Raw genomic sequence first — 21,031 nt, forward strand, 5'->3', positions numbered from 1 at the left:
TCCATAGATTGGGGAAGGAGAGCAGTGGAAGGTCACGTGATCGCACAGCGGTGCTGTGAAATAAGGTATTTGGCTTTAGAACTTAAAAAAAAAACACCACACTGTACTGTATAGCTTGCTATAACAGTGGGGCTATCAGTAATTGTAGTTAGTGACTTTACAACAACTTTAACCACTTAAGGACCGCCCGTCGCAGATTTACTGCGGCAGGCTGGCCCTCCTGTGCGAACAGACGTAGCTCTACGTCGGTCACGCACCTGCAGCTAGGGGGCGAGCGCACGGCGCCGGCGACGCGCTCCCACCCCCACTCAGCAGCGGGGACTCCGAAGGCATGGGGCCGGCGGCTCCGATTGCCACTGGGCACCAGCGATCGTTCCCGGCTGAGAGAGAAGGACGGGGCAGCTGTTGTAAACACAGCTGACCGTTCTCTCTGGAATAATCACAGAGCGTCTGTGATCCTTCTATTTAGGATCACAGGTCTTTGAGAGCATTTCAAAAGCCCAACCCCCATCCCCTAGGCTTACATTTAACCCCTTGATTACCCACTGTGTTAACCCCTTCCCTGCCAGTGTCATTATTACAGTAACGTCACTGGTCCCCCCCAAAAGTGTCAAAAATGTCAGTCAGGGGTCCGATCTGTCCGCTGCAATGTCATCGTCCCGCTAAAAATCGCAGATCGCCGCCATTACTAGTAAAAAAAAATAAAAATGACATAAATCTTTCCCGTAGTTTGTAGACGCGATAACTTTTGCACAAACCAATCAAAATACGCTTATTGCAATTTTTTTTAAACCAAAAATATGTAGCAGAAAACAAATTGGCCTGAAATGTTAAAAAAATAAATTTTTTAAATTTTTGGGGGGGAATGTTATATAGCAGAATGTGAAAAATATATATATTTTTTTTTTTTCCAGAATTGTCGCTTTTTTTGTTTTTTTGAGGTGATCAAATACCACCAAAAGAAAGCTCTATTTGTGGGGGAAAAAAAGGACATCAATTTTATATGGGCACAGCGTCGCATGACAGCGCAATTGTCCGTTAAAGTAACGCAGTGCCGAATTGCAAAAAATGGCCTGGTCATTAAGGGGGCAAATCCTTCCGGTCCAGAACTGGTTAAACACAAATATAATCTCATAGGACCATTTTTCTTTTCTGAAATGAGCAGGGTCTCTTTGAAGCAGAACTAAATCCACACTTTCAAAAACTGTGAGCATGCAGGCTCTTTTTTTTAGAAGAGACATGCAATGACTTCTGAAATAAAATAAACTTCCCTACTTACTTGCAGTCTTCTTTGTAGTGTACATTGAGCTGCGCAAGCACTGCTCAGTTTACACTATGGCACAGCGCCTGTATGCCGGGATGACCGCACCCGGAAGGAGGCAGATAGAAGATGACAACGCCGGTGAGGGACATGGGAATGATCACAGATTTTAACTCCGCTTTAAGGCTCGGTCCACCCAAAACTTGTATCTCAGTTTCGCAGGATGCAGGTGAATGGATTTAGAAATTTTCATAATGGTTGTTTTAGATACAAACTAGCAGGTGCTGAAGCATTGGTCACAATGACATAAAGATGACATTGTTCAAGGGTCAATATAAAATTTATAAAGCAATATATTAAAAAAAAAAAAAAAAAAAAAAAGAGGAAAGAAATAAAAAATCTCACCATTCCCACTTTATCGATGGTCTCTTGGACACGTTCCAGGATAATGGATATGAGGTCACTGTGTGCAGCAGTAATAGAGGCTAGAAGCTCACGTCCCACTTTAGAATAAGCCTCTCTTGTGGACAAACTCACATAGGATATCTGGGAAGAGAAAACAGAATTAAGATTTTCTCAAGACTTGCTAGGTTTTATATCAGACCTGTACTCACATGTTAAATTCCAGGCAACAAGCCGATTCTGTGTGTAAGCTATTGATGCTAGCCAGCATATACTGTAATTGCGCTTAAAGCAGGACTTGCACTCCATGCATAGAATTGCTTTTTATATGTGCCCCCCTCTCCTCCCCGTTGCTGAAAAGTAAATTAAGGCTACGTTTCCACTATTGCGGCTGCAAAGTTGCGCTACTTCTAGCGCGACTTTGTAGTGCGACTTGTTTGCGGCTACTTCTGGGCACTTCAGTGCGACTTCCTTCCTTCTATGAGGGACAAGTCACACTGAAGTCGCCCAAAAAGTAGTGCAAAAACCTTTTTGTAAGGTTTTTGCACTACTCAAGTCGCAGCAGTTAGAACGGGCCTAATTGAAAATAATGGGTTTTGACTTGTCATGCGACTTGACATGTGTCAAGTCGCACAACAAGTCGCAATAGTGGAAACGGGGCCTAAAAGTGCAAACAAGTGTTTGTTTTTAGGCCCCTTTCAAACACATATATATATGTATTATATATATATATATATATATATATATATATATATATATTTATTTATTTTCGTTTGTTTTTGCACCAACCTAAAGCCCCAACTTCTCTATTTCGTTGTTTGTGTTTACATACAGTGTGTGGTTCTTAATGACCTGCAGACACTCAATCTTTCTTTGTAAACCTATAGAAGAATTTAAAAATATACAACCCCACAACATACTTCGTAGATCTCCAAGGTGATGATCTTGACCAGCTCTTTGTCTACATCATACTGCTTGGTCTGTGCCATCTGGGCGAACGTTGTAAGAAGACAAATGGCCTCCGAACTGTTCATAGTGGAGAAATAAGCCTCAAATTTTTCATGATTTACCAGATCTAGGAGTAAAATAAAACATTAAATTACTAAAAAAAGAAAACAGTCATCAGAGTTTAAAGGTCAAGGTTCTAATAGGTGAAGCCAAATTGGCCAAGTCCCCCACTGGATGCTTATAGTTCCTATCAACTTCCTTCCACAATGGAATGATCTTACTCTATTCTGCTGCATTCTCTAAAAAACGCACAAATCCAACAGAATGGGGCGAACCCCATCAAAATGCACAGAACAGTATGCAGAACCCACAACTCAAATGTTGCAGGCATCCTTAAGCCAGTGGCACCAAGGATAGGATGCACTGGGGAAGGAGGCTCTCTGTCTGAACACTGAACCCATCCTTTGTATCCTAAGCTGTGTACAAAGCCAACCTGAGTCCTCCCTATGGCAGCCATAAGAATACTGCATTGAGTTAAACTCAGGCAGCGTGACAAATCAGGAACTGGGACAGGGTAGGTCATATATTTAGGTAGTATATACATTTTAGGGTGGAGGTAGAGCAGGGACTGCAATTGGAGGAAGGTAAATGAAAAAAGTTAAAACGCATTTTGTAATAATAGTCAAGGTTAGATCTGGCCCTCATACTTCGCCTCCTCTACAAAGCCCACCGGCCCCTTAGTCACCCTCCATCATACCATTTGCATAACGGGCTGAACCTTACAATAATGTGCCATTCAAACTGAACATTTGCACAGTGCACTCATTCCTTCTCCAGCTGAGTTTAGCTACAGAAGAGAAGAGATGAGCCTGGAGCAGCCACTAGGGGGCACAATATTGTAATGTTCAGCCCAATCCTGCAAACTGCAGGATGAAGGGGGATGAGGGGCCACGGGGCCATGTCTGTGTCCCCATTATGAAGATTCACCCTATTTGACATGTTTACCATTATCATCGAAAGTGAATGTAAAAGAAAAAACAAAGTTATTGCGTGTTAACTTAATTTCCAGGAATCTTCCAAGATAGCTTATTGAGAGATACGCTCCTCCCACCTAGCACAGGAAACACAATCCACATTCGTTTAATTACAGGTGAGAGACAGAGACATTCAGTAATAACAAATAACCAAAGGCACAGCTAATTTCATACCTACCACCCATACTATCACATGTATAACAGGGCGGGAAGCAGCCGAGTCCTGGAAGATTCCTGGAAATCAAGTTAACAGGTAATAACTTCATTTTTCTCCAGTCATCTTCCAGGACGGCTTAATGAGAGTGACATTATAGAAACCATACCTGCTAGGGAGGGACCACAGCCTGAAGCACTTTTCTCCCAAAATCCTGGTCGTTAGCGGATAAGAGATTCAGACGGAAATTCTTGACCAATTTGTCTGGAAACTCGACCAGGTGGCTGCTTTGCAGATTTAGATCGGGGTAGCTTCTGGCCCAGAATGTAGCTAGCGCCCTGGTGGAATGGGCTCTAAGATTTTAAGGAGCTTGGAGCCCAGCAGTTGCATAAACCTCAATGATTGCAGTCTTCATCCATCTAGCGATGGTAGTTTTAGAAGCAGCTGAACCTTATTTGTGTCCCGAGTATAGAAGGAATAGATTAGGGACTTTCCTCCATTCTTTGGTGCACTCAATGTAACATAATAAGCACCCCCTTATGTAAATTTTATGGAAATCTTCTTCCCTAGGGTTGCTAGCTTGCCCACAAAATGATGGGATAATGATTTTCTGTGAACAATGAAAGTCTGTTGACACTTTGGGGAGAAAGCCCTCGTCCAGCGATGGAATTACTCTATTGGGCAGAAAGAAGCAGTATGGTTCTGCTATGGACATTGCTTGTAGTTCGCCGACTCTTCTAGCCGTGACCAGCACCACCAAGAGCACAGTCTTGTGCTGCTTTCCTCTAACGGCTCAATAGGCTGTTTTGAGAAACTATGAAGGACCGTAGTAAATCTCTCTTAACAAATAAGGCCCCTTTCACACAGGCGGACCCCGTTCAGATCGGCCTGTCAGTTTTTTTTGGCGAGTCTGAACGGTCACCCCATGCATCTCTATGGGGCATCGGATGTCAGTGGAGACATGACCACTGACACCCGATCCGATCCGTCAAATCTCAACGGATGGTAACCCTATTTTCCATCCGTCCAGCGGATCGGATGAGAACGGACCGACGGTCCATTCCCATCCGATTCCCCCATAGAGATGCATGCGGACCTGACAACTGTGTCTCCGCACACAGCGCAGAGACACAGCTGTAATCCTCCTGCTCAGCGGGGGATTGGCAGATCGATCCCCCGCTGAGAAAAACAGAGTCCGCCGATGGATCCCTAGTGTGAAAGAGCCCTTAATTGATCCTCTCTGGCAGCCTCCAGGGTGTTGCTATTGACAAGTTTCTGTAGAGTGCCAAACCATGACCTTTTTGACCAAGCTGGAGCTTTTAGAATTACTTTCGCTTGAGGATTTGACTTTCAAAATCCCGCCTTAATGGAGGGAACGCGTACAGGAGATCCTCTAACCATGGAAATGCAAAAGCATCCAGACCCAGACTGCAAGGGTCCCTGTGAATCAAGAAAAAATGTCCTACTTTCGCATTTTTGGATGAGACGAACATGTCTATTAGATCAGTGGTTCTCAAATCCGGTCCTCGGGACCCACCAACAGGCCAGGTTTGCAAGATAACTAAATTACATCACAGGTGATCTCATTTGCTTCTCAGTGATTGCAGTATTCTAATCTGCATCCCCCAAGGTAATACTTAAAATCTGGCCTGTTAGTGGGTCCCGAGGACCGGATTTGAGAACCACGGTATTAGATGATAACCCCACATCTCAAAGATTGACTCGAACACTTCCTGATTCAAGCTCCATTCCGTGTGACAAATCTTTTCTCTGCTCAAGAAATCCACCAGAGAATTTAGCTCCCCTTTGAGGTTATTGGCTGCCAGAGAGAGGGTGTTTTCTTCCGCTCATGTAAGGATCAGTTTTGCCACCTCCATGAGAGAGGGAGCCAGCGTACCCCCTTGCTTGTTTATGTAGGATACTGCCGCCACATTGTCTGATAAAACCAAAATAGGTCTTCTTTTTATGTTGGGTTTGAAGGAGAGAAGAGCTTTCCATCTGCCTTTAGTTCCCTTATATTGGATGAGCAGATAGCCTCTGATCTCTCCCCATTTTCCCTGTGTAACCAGACATTCCATGTGGGCTCCCCAACCCCACGCACTCGCGTCCGTTGTTATCCGGACTGGATTTTCCTGCGTCCAAGATCTCCTTTTTGACAACTTGTCTTCCTGCAGCCACCAATGCAAAGGCTCTTTTACCTGATCCAGCAGGGTTACTCGATCTTTCAAGGTACTCTGTTGCTCGTTCCACACTGACAGGGAGAAATTCTGCAGTATTTTCTTGTGTGCTTGGGCCCAGGAGATTGCTGGGATAGATGCCATCATCAGGCCCAACAGCCTCATAATTTCCCTGATGGGGACTGCCTGTCTCAGGAGGAGATTGGAGGTTTCCATCTTCAATAGATCTTTCTTTTCTTCCGGTAAACATATTTTCGCTTCCACCGAGTCCAGTATGTAACCTAGGAAGACAACTTTCTGCGATGGTTGCAAATTTGACTTTTCTGAGTTCACAATCCAATCCAGTAATTGCAGATGGTTTATTGTGTAGGTTACGTTTTTCTCTAGCTTTGTAGATGACTCTGCAAAAACCAGCAGATCGTCCAGGTAGGGTATTATCTGGATACCCGAGGTCCTCAACCCCTGTAAGGATTCTGCCAGGACCTTCGTGAAGATCCTGGGGAGCAGATGCCAACCCGAATGGGAGGGCGTTGAACTGGAAGATAATTGTCTGCCTGGTCCTTTCCCTGCAAACCAGAGGAAGGGTTTGGAGCAGCCTCTGATCGAAATATGCAGGTATGCATCTTTCAGACCGATCATCGCCATAAAAGCTTCTCTGGATAATAGCTCTCTTGTTGTGAAAATCGTGTCCATCTTTAATTTTTTGTACACAACACTTTTGTTGACTTCCTTTAAATTCAGGATCAAGCTGTATTTCCCCGAAGGTTTCCTTCTCATGAACATATGGGAATAGAAAGAACCCCTCGTACCCTTGCTCTCGAGGGATGGGGGAAAGGACTCCCTGATCCAAAAACTCCTAGATTAGATTCGTCATGGCAGCTGCCGATTAGATCCAGGATGAACTCGTTGGTTGTAACCTTTTGCCAAGAGGGTAAGAAGGCCCCCCAGCCTCCCTCCTACCCTGCAAGGGGAGTCATTGGCTTTTGTCTTTGGTTTGGAAGGGATTAAACAGAAATCCCCCTCTGCCTTTACCCATCCTCTGTTGCCAGGGTCTATTTTGGCCCTTTTTGCCTGCGTCCTTATGACTGATTTACCAAAGGACGAAAAGGCTTTTTGAACTGCTGCCTCTAACGATTTGGAAAGCCTTTTTTAGGTCAGCAGACCGCTCCAAAACCGAATCCAGGTCTTCACCAAATACTAAGCTGCCCTTGAACGGTAGTGAGCATAACTATGCTTTAGAAGCCGCATCCCCTGCCCAGTCTTTGAGCCAGATCGCCCCTCTGGCCTTGTTTAAGAGAGCTGTACATCTAGCTGCAAACCTGATGGCCTCTGCAGAGTCATCCACAATATAAGCCACGGCCTTGTTGACGATGGGGAGTGAATCCAAAATCTCTTCTTTAGGGGTGCCTTGTTCTAGGAGGATCTTCAACTGCTTCAATCAGAGATCCAATGTCCTGGCTACACAGGTGGACGCAATGGCCAGTTAAAGCTAGCAGCACCTGCATCCCATGCTTTCTTTAAATAACCTTCTGCATTTCTATCCATGGCATCTTTAAGCGCTCCTGCATCCTCAAAAGATAGGTCTGATTTTCTGGCCACTTTGGACAGAGCTGCATCTAGCTTTGGACATTTCTCCCAGAACGCCGCATCTTCCTCCTTAAAACCTTTTCAAATTTCTGGGGAGAAAGACTTTCTTTTCCGGCTCCCTCTATTCCTGCAGTATGGTTTCTTTCAATGCAGCATGTACGGGGAACATTCTTACCGGTTTTGATTGTAACCCTGCATAGAGTTTATCATGTACTGACAAACTTTGACTCTCTTTTTCTTCTACCTCCAAAGTATCGTATAAAATCTTCAGTAAATCGTCTGTCCTATCAGAGGGGAACAGAAATGTTTGCACCAGACTTGCTTTTTCCCCTCTTACTTTCGCTTCTTCCACATTAGCATCTTCACTGGAGTTGTCCTCCAGCTGTTCCAGCACCCCTTGTTCTGACTGGTGCGGATGCATGGGCCTGAGGTGCTCTGCTAGCATATGACGTACCGGGCTGAGATACGTCCAAAGATCCTGGCTCTTTCAGAGAAGATCAAAATGACTTGAACGTTTTAACCATCTGTATTCATGGTGTCCAGCTATTTTTTTTTAACAGAGCTAGTTTCTTTTTTGGTAAGAGCGTCAAAGCAGTCTTGGCAAAGCACTCTCCAGGCAGATGACCGTTTTTGTTTGCACGAGGCACATTTATTTTTAGGGACATCCCCCTGCACTGCTCCCTCTTTTTCTTTGCGGCTCTTGCCCTACAAGGCACAAGTGAACATCGAGCGGTAAAGAAAATAGCCAGGTGCAACAACAAAAATACACCAGAGAGAAAGACTACCGGAGACTCCAGCACCTTGCAAACTATTCAGTGTACATAACAAACACTTCCACTAGTGCCCCTCAACCAGTGTAAGATAATAGCGCTGAGGAGTCTACATCATTGCCTTACCTTAGGGCCAGGATCTATGTGCGTCCCCCGATCCACCTCCTCTGCAGCAGCCACCTCCATTACAATGCAGGGAGTCTCAGGATTGCCGCTTCCTTATGTGCACCAGAATGCCCGAATGAGCACCGCCCTTGTTCGTCCCTGCAGGCCCCGGACCGGATCCTGTGGATTGGGATGCTGGTGCATGGTGCAGTGCTGTGGTTCTCCCCTTGTCTTCCATTCCAGGATAGTGCGGGACACCAGCGGCCCATAGTCAAGATGGCCGCCTCGACAATTCCGCTGTGCGAAGGATACTGTCCAGAAATGATGCACCCACTGCGTTCCGGGATCCATGAGCGTGATCTGCGTCCCTCTGACAGCCATGCTAGGAAGAAGGGAGACAGTAGCCCCACGCTGCCCACCGGGAAACACAGACTCTGCGATGCCTGCAAGGACCGGGTAAGCCTCCACTGTGGCTCCCCCCTATTGGACACCAAAAAAAACAGAGAGAAGGGGTCCCCCATTCCCCCCATACCAAAAGGTACCAGGGGGGCCATAGTTCCCCAGCTAACTCTCCCGAGGGACACTGCCCCAGTTAAGGAGAGGCCAGGGTCAGGAGGCTCCTCCCACCTAGCAAAGAGGCCTGACAGCATGAAGTTTTTCTAGTAGTGATCCTGTCTGGCCAAGGAAACACAAAATACTGAGGGTCTCTGTCTCTCATCTGTATTTAAACAAATGTGGATTGTGTTTCCTGTGTTAGGTGGGAGGAGCCTATCTCTCATTAAGCCGTCCTGGAAGATGACTGGGGAAATCCCAAATTTTGGGTTGAGACCAGACTAACAAAAAAAGAGGAAATATTCTAATGGGGACACTAGTTGTAGCGTCCCTGGTGACACCCCATTATTTTCTCACTTCCTGTTTTGGCTATGGGACAGGAAGTGAAGGGAAATCTCCTCAATGAGACACAGATGGGGGGGAAAAAAAAAAAACAACATGTCATACTTACCTGCTCTGTGTAATGGTTTTGCACAGAACAGCCCCGATCCTCCTCTTCTCAGATCCCCTGCCGGCGCTCCTGGCTGCTCCCCCTTGACCAGTGCCCCCAACAGGAAGCCACATGCTATGGGGGCACTGGTGCATGCTTACCCCCAAGCCCCGCTCTATGCGTCAATGGGACACAGAGCCACAGCTCAGGCCCCCCCCCCCCCCCGCTCTCTCTTCTAATTGGCTTACTGACTGTGATTGACAGCCAATGGCTACCGCTGCTGTCTCAGCCAATGAGGAGAGAGAGACCCAGGACAGCCAAGGCTCCCATGCACATCACTGAAACGAGGGGGGCTCAGGTAAGTATTAGAGGGGCTGCAGGGGAAGCAGCACACAGAAGGCTTTTTACCTTCCGGCATAGAATTGCATAAAAGTGAAAAACCTTCAGTCTTTACAACCACTTTAAGTTTAAACACTAAGTATTTCTTCTACCTTTTCCTTACAGGTACATTTTTCAACTACTATCATGAAGCGATTTTTTTCATGGGAAAGGGGAGCCAGATCTGATAAGGAGACATTGCAATTTCTTGAAAGGTCTGCTTTAAAGCAACTCGGTCACATTCCAAAAAATAAAAAAGCTGCAAGATATAAAGTTCAGGTACTTTGCTGTAGTTTCCCAAGCTTACCCAGTGCTTCCTGACTCCCATACACGCTGCCCTATCATTAAGATGGGCTGCTTCATTGGCCAATAGGAATATAGGAAAAAAGAGGAGGCGGGTATATTTTGGACACTACCTTAAAGCGAAGTCATTCAGGTGTAGGATAAGACTGGGAGACCTCTCACAACCAATGGTTCACAGTGAAAGACGAGCCTGTGGCCATCTACAAGCTCTGATCTCTGGTTTGGCCTGGCCCTTGTTCATAGAGATATAAAACAAAATACCACTAGGGGTTCCCCTAAAAGCTTTGATAGGATTTGGAGTCTATGGACTCAATCTCCCCTTATCACCTAACCGGGCTGGGGTATTGTTGAGAGAACTCTTTAGACCCCTGGTGCACAACCTGTGGCCCGGAGGCCGCATTGGGGCCCTCTCGTGCTTTTTGTGCAGCCCTTGGGGCCCCTGCAGACACTAATCTGTGTTCCCCTATTGCAATGTTAGAAATTAGGAATGCAGTGAAACCAGCTTTTTAAGAGTGAGTACGAGTTCCGATAGTGCTCGTGCAAATGCGTAGTATCGGCACAAATACCGGTATGGGTGCAAACCCTAGTTATAATGATTTCTAGCAGCCTCGTGTAATATATAGGTCTCCAGTCTAAAACTATCCCCTAAAGCAGGGGTGGGGAACCTTTTTTCTGCCAAGGGCCATTTGGGTATTTTTAAAATCATTCGGGGGCCATACAAAATTACCAACTTAAAAATGTGCCTGTTATATTTGGTCAAACATTTAATCAACTCACCCCTAATGTGATGGCTGCAACTGCTTCTCTTTGGTGAGGTGTGTGATGTTAGCTGGTATTGATGATGTTACTACTGGCAACTGGTTTTCCAGGTTTGCCCCCCTTAATGCAGAGTGATTAGTGCCCCCCTTAATGCAGAAAGATTAGTGCCCCCATCAAAGCAGAGTGATTAGTGCCCCCATCAATGCAGAGTGATTAGTGCCCCCCTTAATGCAGAGTGATTAGTGCCCCTATCAATGCAGAGTGATTAGTGCCCCCATCAATGCAGAATAATTAGTGCCCCCATCAGTGCAGAATGATTAGTGCCCCCATCAATGCATAGTGATTAGTGCCCCCATCAATGCATAGTGATTAGTGCCCCCATCAATGCAGAAAGATTAGTGCCCCCATCAAAGCAGAGTGATTAGTGCCCCCATCAAAGCAGAGTGATTAGTGCCCCCATCAATGCAGAGTGATTAGTGCCCCCCTTAATGCAGAGTGATTAGTGCCCCTATCAATGCAGAGTGATTAGTGCCCCCATCAATGCAGAATAATTAGTGCCCCCATCAGTGCAGAATGATTAGTGCCCCCATCAATGCATAGTGATTAGTGCCCCCATCAAAGCAGAGTGATTAGTGCCCCCATCAAAGCAGAATGATTAGTGCCCCCATCAGTGCAGAATGATTAGTGCCCCCATCAATGCAGAGTGATTAGTGCCCCCATCAATGCAGAGTGATTAGTGCCCCCCATCAATGCAGAGCGCATGGGGATTAGAGCGCCTCCTGATTACACACAGAGCAGGGTTCTTCTACTTACCCGGCGTGGGCGCTCTTATACAAAGTCACGCCTCCTGAACCGACTCCTATGATAGACGTCACCACTGTGCTGTATTATGTCCACAGTCTCTGGACAACTCTTCTATCATGCTATCATGCCACATAGTCTTTGACTATATGTAAGGCTCCACTGTGTGAACTATGTACTGCTGTTACTGTACTGGGCATCAATTGTTTCTAATAGGTGCGTTTTTCTTGTATTGTATGTATTTTCAGATGTTTAAATAAAAAGCACCTTAAAAAAAAAAAAAAAGAAATAAAAACAAAGAAAAGGAGAAATACCGCTGAGAGAAGACTTGCACGTGGCCGCATCAACCACAGAGTACAGGCTCTCTACATTCTCGCTCTCCGCATGGTGCATGAGGTAGAAGAGCTTCCAAAGCATGCCGTTGGACAAAGTCCCATAAGGCATCTCAGACATGAAGAGCCAAATCCCCAACCTGCAGAGCAAGAGAGAAGACAGAACAAATCACTGTCCGGGTGTGACTTCAGTTTGAGAATCATTCCTTGCATTCACACAGTTCAACTGTCCACAGCTTCAAACATATGAGCCAGGGATCCTGCCCTCCCCCCCCCCCCCCCAACACACACATCCAACCTCCTTAAAAACATTATTGCATTAAAGTGGTTGTAAGCCCTAAAACCTCAAAACACCATTCATTTGCACAGTTTAGTAGATAATGTTGTTATAACCTAATTCACATTGTGTGTACCTTTTAAAAAGTCGTCCCTATTTGGTTGTAGTCTTCATAAATCTGCCAATCTGTGGGCATGGCATATCACCAAAGCTTGGAGAGTGGAGGCCTAACATTACACTATTCCCCTCCCACCTATGCACAGCGTCTCTCTCTCACTGATGTCTGTCTCTATCACTCGTCTCGCACTCTCATGTCCCCATCTCTCCAGTCTCCCTCTCCCTCTCTCCGATGTCTCCCTCTCCGATGTGTCCCTCTCCCTCTCCGATGTCTCCCTCTCCCTCTCCGATGTCTCCCTCTCCCTCTCCGATGTCTCCCTCTCCCTCTCTGATGTCTCCCTCTCCGATGTCTCCCTCTCTCTCTCTGATGTCTCCCTCTCTCTCTCCGATGTCTCCCTCTCCCTCTCCGATGTCTCCCTCTCCCTCTCCGATGTCTCCCTCTCTGATGTCTCCCTCTCTGATGTCTCCCTCTCTGATGTCTCCCCTCTCCCTCGTGTCTCTCTCTCTCGTCTCTGTCTCTCATGTGTCAATCTCTCTCTCATGTGTGTCTCTCTCTCATGTGTGTCTCTCTCTCATGTGTGTCTCTCTCTCATGTGTGTCTCTCTCTCATGTGTGTCTCTCTCTCATGTGTGTCTCTCTCAGTGAGGTTTGTACCTGTATCTCAGGAGGAGAGGAGAGAAGAAAGTGACAGAAAACTTGGCTTCAATGTCTCATCACACAGGCTGTCATTCAAAAGAGAAGGGGAATGGCGCCACCATTTTTTTTCGTGGTGTCAAGTGTTTTTTAAATTAGTAAAGCAGGAAGGATTACAGATAAAAGGCTGTGTTTTTTATCAGCCATATGAAGCACAAATGATTTGTTCCCTTGTTCTTTATTATAGTTAGTGTTCTATGTGTATTTTACTTTCCAGGTTTACAACCCCTTTAATAGTGAGGATGGTTGGGCCCTACAGTAAAATACCGTATACTTAAAAAAAAATTAAAAAAATAATAATAATAATAATAATAATAATAATACGCAGAAAATGAGGGTGATGCTTTTCCTGCGTGTGTAGTTTGCTTTATCTATTCGATTGCCAGGGAATTTAGTACACATCCTTGGCAGTCGAAAGGTTAGTATGGAATGTTAGAAAATGACAGGGGGTGCCCAGTGTCCCAGCTTCCATACCTCTTAGCCTTCAGCACATGAAGAACCGTAGTCAGGAAGAGTTCATCATACACGGCCTGCAGTTTCCCCAGTGAATACAGCTCAGATGTCTGCTCCTTGTCACAGTTACTTCTCAAGTACAGAGCCCAGTGGTCACTGATATAACACAGCGTCATCCTGCAGAATCATTTCAAATGTAAAACATAACATAAATAAAAAAATAAATAAATATAGTTAAGATTTTCCCATTAAATAGGTCATTTTGTGCCCCTCTCATGCCAGTTAATATTACCGGCGAGGTACCAGTCTTGGCTATACAATACCATGACACTGGGATTCAGGCAGCATTGTCCAAACATCTCATTACTTTAGCGTCCATGCGATATTTTAAGGTGCATTGCAGCCCATTCATTTTCAGTAAGCGGTCTCATGCAGCCTGCTGCAACGTACCTCAACACAATAACCTGTGCGCTGCAGCCCAGTGTGGTATGGTATGAAAAGGACCATGAAAAGAAACAAACAAAGCCGATTACCTGATAATGCGTCCTATTCTTTTCACAAACTGACGGTATCGCGCCCTGTTAAACGTTTCCAAGCCCAGTGCCAGTAGCTCAACTAAGGAGTTAGCAAAGGCAAATATCTTCATCATTTCTTGTGGTGTGGTTTTGTCGGGTAAATATTCCCCTAGAGAACAAAGGAGATACAAAAAAAGTCAAATAAAAAATACCATTAATACCACTGCCAGTAAAGCTGGCCATAGACAGAGATTTTCCACAGGTTGAAGGGTAGAAAAATTGCTTGAGTCCCCCATCAACATTGTCAGTGTTGATGGGGGGAATCCTTCCCGTAGAGCTATTGGGTGCGGGGAGAACACAGTGATTATTGCTAGCGGCTATAGCCACTGGCAATAATCGCATTAAAAATCCAACAGGTTGGTTGTACCCATGTTGATCGATCAATCAACTTGGGTACAGTCAGCTCATACATGGGCTGGTCCCTGCTGAAGGAAAAAAATCATTCAGCCTTTACAACAACTTTAAATAAAAAAGGACACAGATTGTTGTTTGGCACTTTCAAATAAAACTTAGCAATAGGACAGTGGGAGAACCTAAACCCAAATTTCCTATACTTTGACCAAACAGCATTCACTAGAGCCCCCAGAAGAAATCACGACGCACGTGACGTAACGCGTAGGGCAGAGACAGAGCGTACCCGGAAGGGACATCTACACCTATACACAGCACCTGTTTATGCAGTACTAAATGTGAGTCTGTACGTTACTTTTTTACCTAATAAAATTACTATATGCTACACCATGAGAGGTGTTTCTGTACCCCCCACCTCTCAGATAAATGAAAAAGGAGGAGTAGTGGAAACGAGAGATACCGCGTGGGCTCCACACATTCAGGACCCCCTGGAGATACCCATCTATATAAAAGACTGTTTACAAGAAAGTGAGAGGTGAGAAGCTAGTCACACTGGTTGGTGGCACTGCACTGAAGATCATCATCACTTTCTTCAAGATACCTTTAAGTGAAGGATTCACCATGTTGAACCTTAATTGGACATTTATATCCAAAGTTTGCACTTTTGTGGTATTTTTTCACCCATTTATATAATAATTTTTTTCACTCCATTTATGAACTTCTATTGGTGACACGGATATATGTGGAGATATATTTTATTTCATATGCCACCCAGAGCATCTCTGCTATTGCACTGATTTAAGCACCGAGCACTTTATTATATACTTTATCCATCACCTTTATTATCACCATTCACATGCTTATCAATTTTTACAGTATAAATCAAAAGTTTGCATGCAGTACCATGATATTTATTTATGATATTCTTTTACACGGATATATTTAAATTGTGATCCTGTATTATTGAATACCTACATGTAGGTACCATTATTTATTCAAGTCACATTGCACTATGAGAGGCAGAGCAGCACTTTACCATAGATTTCCTGTATACCTGTTTGTCATGGTATTTTATTGTAATATTTATTTTGTGTGTTGCAATACGAGGTGTGTGCTAGTCAGGGACTTACAAACATCACCCATGCCTGAACCTTTGTTACGAGATCTAGTATTGGGCTTGCTGCCCAATCAGGGTGCAGGTGTAAAGTAAACAAAACAATTCCAGCACAAAAAATTCAGACAGGAATGAAAAAAGCTTGGGTGCCAGAGAAAAAACTGCAGTAAGACTGGTGGAGGACTTCATATATTGAGATCTGCATACTGACTGATTGGTTGGTTTTCAATACTGACTGACAATCTCTGCACTGACCTCACTCTCTCAGTAAACATTTGGATTTAGCATTCTTGTAACCAGTTCGGCTCCAGAGCAATTTTCTTTCTTTGCCGAATACATGTAAAAATCATGTAAAAATTTGATAAACCCCCAGAACATTATATATTTTCTGAAAGTAGAGGCTCTGTAGAATAAAAAAGGTGATCGTTGCAAATTTTTGTTTCATGTGACATTTGTGCAACTGTTTATTAAAAGCAGATTTTCCGGAAGATATATAATAAAATGAATTTTAGAGCAAAGCCACGCCATATAATACCCATTTTTGGTTAAAATATAAAAGAGGAGGTTGCATTGAGTAAATAAATACCCAACATTCCATGTTTTAAAATTACAACTCCAAAAACGATGATGCCCAAAAATCACAATAGGGGACGCTTTAAAAAACATTACAGCTCATCAATTTTGAGTTACTGGGAGCACTTGTGCAATAATTATTGTTCTCACTCTAACATTTGCGGCGATATGTGACGTGTGGTGCGACTGCCATTTACCTACATGTACACACCCTGGGGGTGTTCGTTTGCGCAGGTGTGCAGGGCAACAGGAGTTCTGGCAATTTTTTTATTAATATATCTACATATTTTATTAAATTTTTTTACTTTTTTCTTTTATTTTTTCGTGAGTGCTATCAAAAGAGGTTAATAAACCCCTATGTGATAGCACTGCGCAGGTGACAGGTACTCTTTTTGGAGACATTAGGGATCTAATAGAACCCTATGCCTTCCCCGCCCTTCACACCATCTAACCAAGCACAGATCGGCTTGGATATTGGTGCCCCCTGGCTGTACTGCCCGGAAAGTGTTCATATGAAACCGGAAGTGACATCACTTTCGGTTTCATTGTTTGCATGTAAAATTGAGGCATGGATTTGACCTGGTCTCACTGCAGTCTCCCCCCCCCCCCCCCAGTGGATGTGCTCCCAGGCATTGGTAAGCACAGGTCAGCCCATGAACCATGGGAGGGGGGCGGGCCTCCGGCGGGAGGGGGCAGGCCTCCGGCGGGAGGGGGGGCCCCCACGGCCGGCTGTGTGAGAGTGCTCGTCAGCTATGTAGCAGCCGCATCATTTTCACTTTGAAGCAGGTCGCCAGCTCTACAAAACCCGCACAAGCTGATGGGTGCTACTGTACGCCCAAAGAGCTGAACTGGGTAACAGAGCTAAAGCAAACAGTCCTAAAATCATAGAATATACAGTTAGGTCCATATGAATTTGGACACAGGCACAATTTTCATACTTTTGGCTCTGTATGCCACTAGAATAAAATTAAAACTAAACAATCCAAATTCATTTGAAGTGCAGACTTTCAGCTTTTATTCAAGGGGTTGAACATACTGTATCAACTACAATTACTGCCAATGACTACCTGAAGTCTGGAACCCATGGGACATTACCAAAGACTGGGTTTCCTCCTTTCTGATGCTTTGCCAGGCTCTAACTGCAGCTGTCTTCAGTTGTTCTTTGTTTGTGGGCCTTTCTGCCTTTAGTTTTGCCTTCAGCAAGTGAAATGCATGCTCAATTGGGTTGAGATCGGATGATTGACTCGACCATTGCAGAATATTCCCCTCGTTTTCATTCAAAAGCTCCTGGGTTGCTTTTGTAGTGTGTTTTGGATCATTGTCTATCTGTACTGTGAAGCGCCGTCCATTTTTTTTTTTTTTTTTTTTTTTTTTTTTTTTTAATTTTTACATTTATTGTTTTTTTCAATACATTACATATTAATTACATAAAATCCACCAAACATACATCAAAACCTACAAACAATACTCTCAAAAGCATATAGCAGTACTCTCCTGGCCTCCCCCTCCCACCCTCACCCCCCCCTAAAAAAAAAAAAAAAAAAAAAAAAAAAAAAAAAAAAAAAAAAAAAAAAAACCCCCAAAAAAAAAAAAGTGAGTTAATGAAAAAAATTACTACTTCTATGATCCTCACATCTTGAGGAAGTTACCTTGCATCGTGAAAAGAAGAAAAAGAAAGAAAAAAAAAAAAAAAAAAAAAAAAAAAAAAAAAAAAAAAAAAAAAAAACCCCAAAAAAAAAGGTGAATTAATGAAAAATTTACTACTTCTATGATCCTCGCATCTTGAGGAAATTACCTTGCATCGTGAGAAAAAAAAAAAAAAAAAAAAAAAAAAAAAAAAAAAAAAAAAAAAAAAAACCCCAATCGTGTTACAATTCCTTCCATTGTATTCCTCCTGCATATATATATATACTGGAGTTATTAAATTATTGTGCTCTGTGAGAGAAAAAAAAAAAAAAAAAAAAAAAAAAAAAAAAAAAAAAAAAAAAAAGGAGAAAAGGAAAAAAAAAGGGGGGGTAATCCCCCCCCTGCACCATCTTAAGTGACATAATTATTATGTGCCACATCATGATACTCCCCCCTACCCTCCCCATCCAAATTCAAAAACACACATATAAATTACTTAACATCCCCCCCCCACTTCATGCCAAAAAAAACACAATACACACCCCAAGGAAAAAAAAAAAAAAAAAAAAAAAAAAAGAGAGAAGAACGGGGAGGGGGGGGCAGATGAAAGAGAAGAAGAAAAAAAAAGAAAAACCCCCCGCCTCCCCCTCGCCCTAGAGGGTGGGAAGCTCAGCCAATTTACCACTCTACAATCATCATTCTATATCATCCTCATGTATTCCATCTATACTGTCCCTCCTGACGCGCACGTCAGGCTTCTAAGGATCCCTCCACTGACACTCCGTAAGGGGGGCGGGATCAGGGGGAAAAGGACATGAAAAAAAAAAAAAAAAAAAAAAAAAAAAAAAAAAAAAAAAAAGAAAAAGAAAAAAAAAAAAAAAAGGGGGGGGGAATAGAGGAGACGGGGAAAAGCCCCTTCCTCTACTCTCTAGTCCCCTTCCCTCTCTCCAGTCCACCTTCCTCTGTCCCCGGTCTCCTGGACTTCCTATTTCCGTATTTAGCTTATCAGTCGTAAATATTCCTCTGAGCACGTATATTGTGACCATGCCTGCCATCTAAACCTACAACGTTCTTCCCTGCATGTACGTGCGGCTGTTAACATTTCCATCCTATGAATTTCCCCAATTTTGGCAACCCATAGCCGCACAGTAGGCGGCTGTGTTTGTCTCCACAATGCTGGGATGCAGGCTTTAGCCGCATTCAATAAGTGCGGCAACAAAGAGTTCCTATAATTCTTTACTGAGCTCCCCGTGCCATGTAATAAACACAGCACGGGGTCATCCCGTACCTTGGTCGAGGTTAGGTTCTCTGTTATACGAGCCACCTCATCCCAGAAACTCCTTATTGCTGGGCACGTCCAAAAAATATGCACCATTGTTCCACCCTCCTCTCCGCATCTCCAGCACCTATCCTGATGTTTCCTATCCATTCTGTGTAGTGTTGCTGGAACACGGTACCATCTAGCTAACACCTTATAACTGATTTCTTGATATCTACTAGCTATGGATACCTTATGAGTCAGTCTCAAGATTTTATTTATTTGTCGCTGATTAAAGGAGATACCTAATTCTCCTTCCCATTTTTGCAGGAATTTAAGTGGTTCCGAATCACGCGATGTCCCCAGAAGTGCATATATATGTGATAGTGCATGTGGTATTCTCTCCTCTGCTCTACATAAAGTCTCAAATGGCGTTAGGGGGCGTGGGATATAGCCTGTCTTCTGCATTTGTTTTAAATAATGTCTAACCTGGTAGGCACTGAATGCATCTAAATTTACTTCGGGCCATGCTAGCATTTCTGTCATCGTAGGTGGTTCCCTGTGGGTCCATATGTCACACAATCGTCCTCTACCCCCATTAATTAAACCTATAATTTTAGCATTCGTTCTACCAGGGGGAAAGTTTATGTTATCCCCTAAGGGGGTCATTGGTGATATTGTTGGTGCTACCGAGCTATTTTTTTGTGCTTTAATTGCTTCGCTTACCGTCGCCCCTATCGTCGGATGTAAATGTATTTTATCATTTTTTAATATCGGAGTCCATGGGGCTAAGGCCACTGTTGTATTCATGGCCTCCCTTTCCAATTGCACCCACTGTTTAAAGGTCCCACTGCCGTGCCATTCCATCACTCGCGTCAGGTGCGCTGCTCTATAATACCGCAACAGATCCGGTAACCCTACTCCTCCTCTCACCTTCGGGAGGGTTAAGATCTGCATCCCTATTCGCGGGGATTTTCTGGCCCACACAAAATTTCTGAACACTGCCCTTGCCTGTACAAAATATGTCATCGGGATTGCTATCGGAACAGCCTGGATAGCATACAGTAACCTAGGTAATACGTTCATTTTCACTGCGCTGCATCTCCCAAACCATGACAAAAATAGTGTCTGCCATCTTTGTAGATCTGCTTTAATAGATTTTAAGAGTGGAATGAAATTTGCCTCAAACAAGTCCTTCGGATCTGCTGTAATGTGAATCCCCAGATACACCACCGATTTCTTATTCCACTGAAAGGGAAAGGAAGATCTCATATGGTTCCATCTAGTCCCTAATATAGACACATTCAATGCCTCTGACTTCGACACATTTATTTTGAAGTACGATACTTCCCCATACTCTCTGATAGCCTTTAGGATTGATGGTATTGTTCTGTCAGGGTTTGTAACATAAAAAAGCAGGTCATCTGCGTAGGCTGCCACTTTATGTTGACCTCTACCCACTTGTACGCCCTCTATTTCTGCACTTTGACGGATTTTGCACAGTAAAGGTTCTAACGCCAAGACAAAAATCAACGGCGATAGGGGGCAGCCTTGTCTAGTGCCATTTTTTATCTTGAAAAAACTTGAGCACCAACCATTTGCCCTTACTGCCGCCGTAGGACCGGAGTACAATGATAGGATACACGTCATCATCCATTCCCCTAGGCCTAAGTGTGACAGGGTGGCCCGGATAAAATTCCATGCCACCCTGTCAAACGCCTTTTCCGCATCAACTGATAGCAGCATCATCGGGATTCTCCGCAAACGCACATTATATATCAAATCTATTGTTCGAATAGAGTTATCCCTTGCTTCTCTTGTAGGGACAAAGCCGACCTGGTCGAGATGTATTAATTGTGGTATATATGGCAGGAGTCGATTTGCCAATATTTTAGAAAACAACTTGGTGTCTAAATTTAATAATGAGATTGGGCGGTAACTCCCGCACACCGCGGGGTCCTTCCCTTCTTTCTGGATCAATGTGATGTAAGCTCTCAGAGA

General features: G+C 44.0%; 1 protein-coding gene across 2 annotated transcripts in view; it reads right to left on the bottom strand.

The window, feature by feature from the left end:
- EPG5 (ectopic P-granules 5 autophagy tethering factor) overlaps positions 1 to 21,031 on the bottom strand; it is a 227,902-nt gene that overhangs the window by 118,624 nt on the left and 88,247 nt on the right. For both annotated transcript variants that reach the window (XM_082254537.1, XM_082254536.1), the window contains exons 9-13: positions 14,067 to 14,217; positions 13,555 to 13,710; positions 11,976 to 12,133; positions 2,584 to 2,738; positions 1,667 to 1,807 (exon numbers count right to left, since the gene is read on the bottom strand). In XM_082254537.1, the coding sequence (XP_082110663.1) occupies positions 1,667 to 1,807; positions 2,584 to 2,738; positions 11,976 to 12,133; positions 13,555 to 13,710; positions 14,067 to 14,217 (761 nt within the window). The remainder of the gene's footprint in view (positions 1 to 1,666; positions 1,808 to 2,583; positions 2,739 to 11,975; positions 12,134 to 13,554; positions 13,711 to 14,066; positions 14,218 to 21,031) is intronic.

This window comes from Pelophylax lessonae (assembly GCF_965119305.1).
Source record: "Pelophylax lessonae genome assembly, chromosome: 1".
Lineage (NCBI taxonomy): Eukaryota > Metazoa > Chordata > Amphibia > Anura > Ranidae > Pelophylax > Pelophylax lessonae.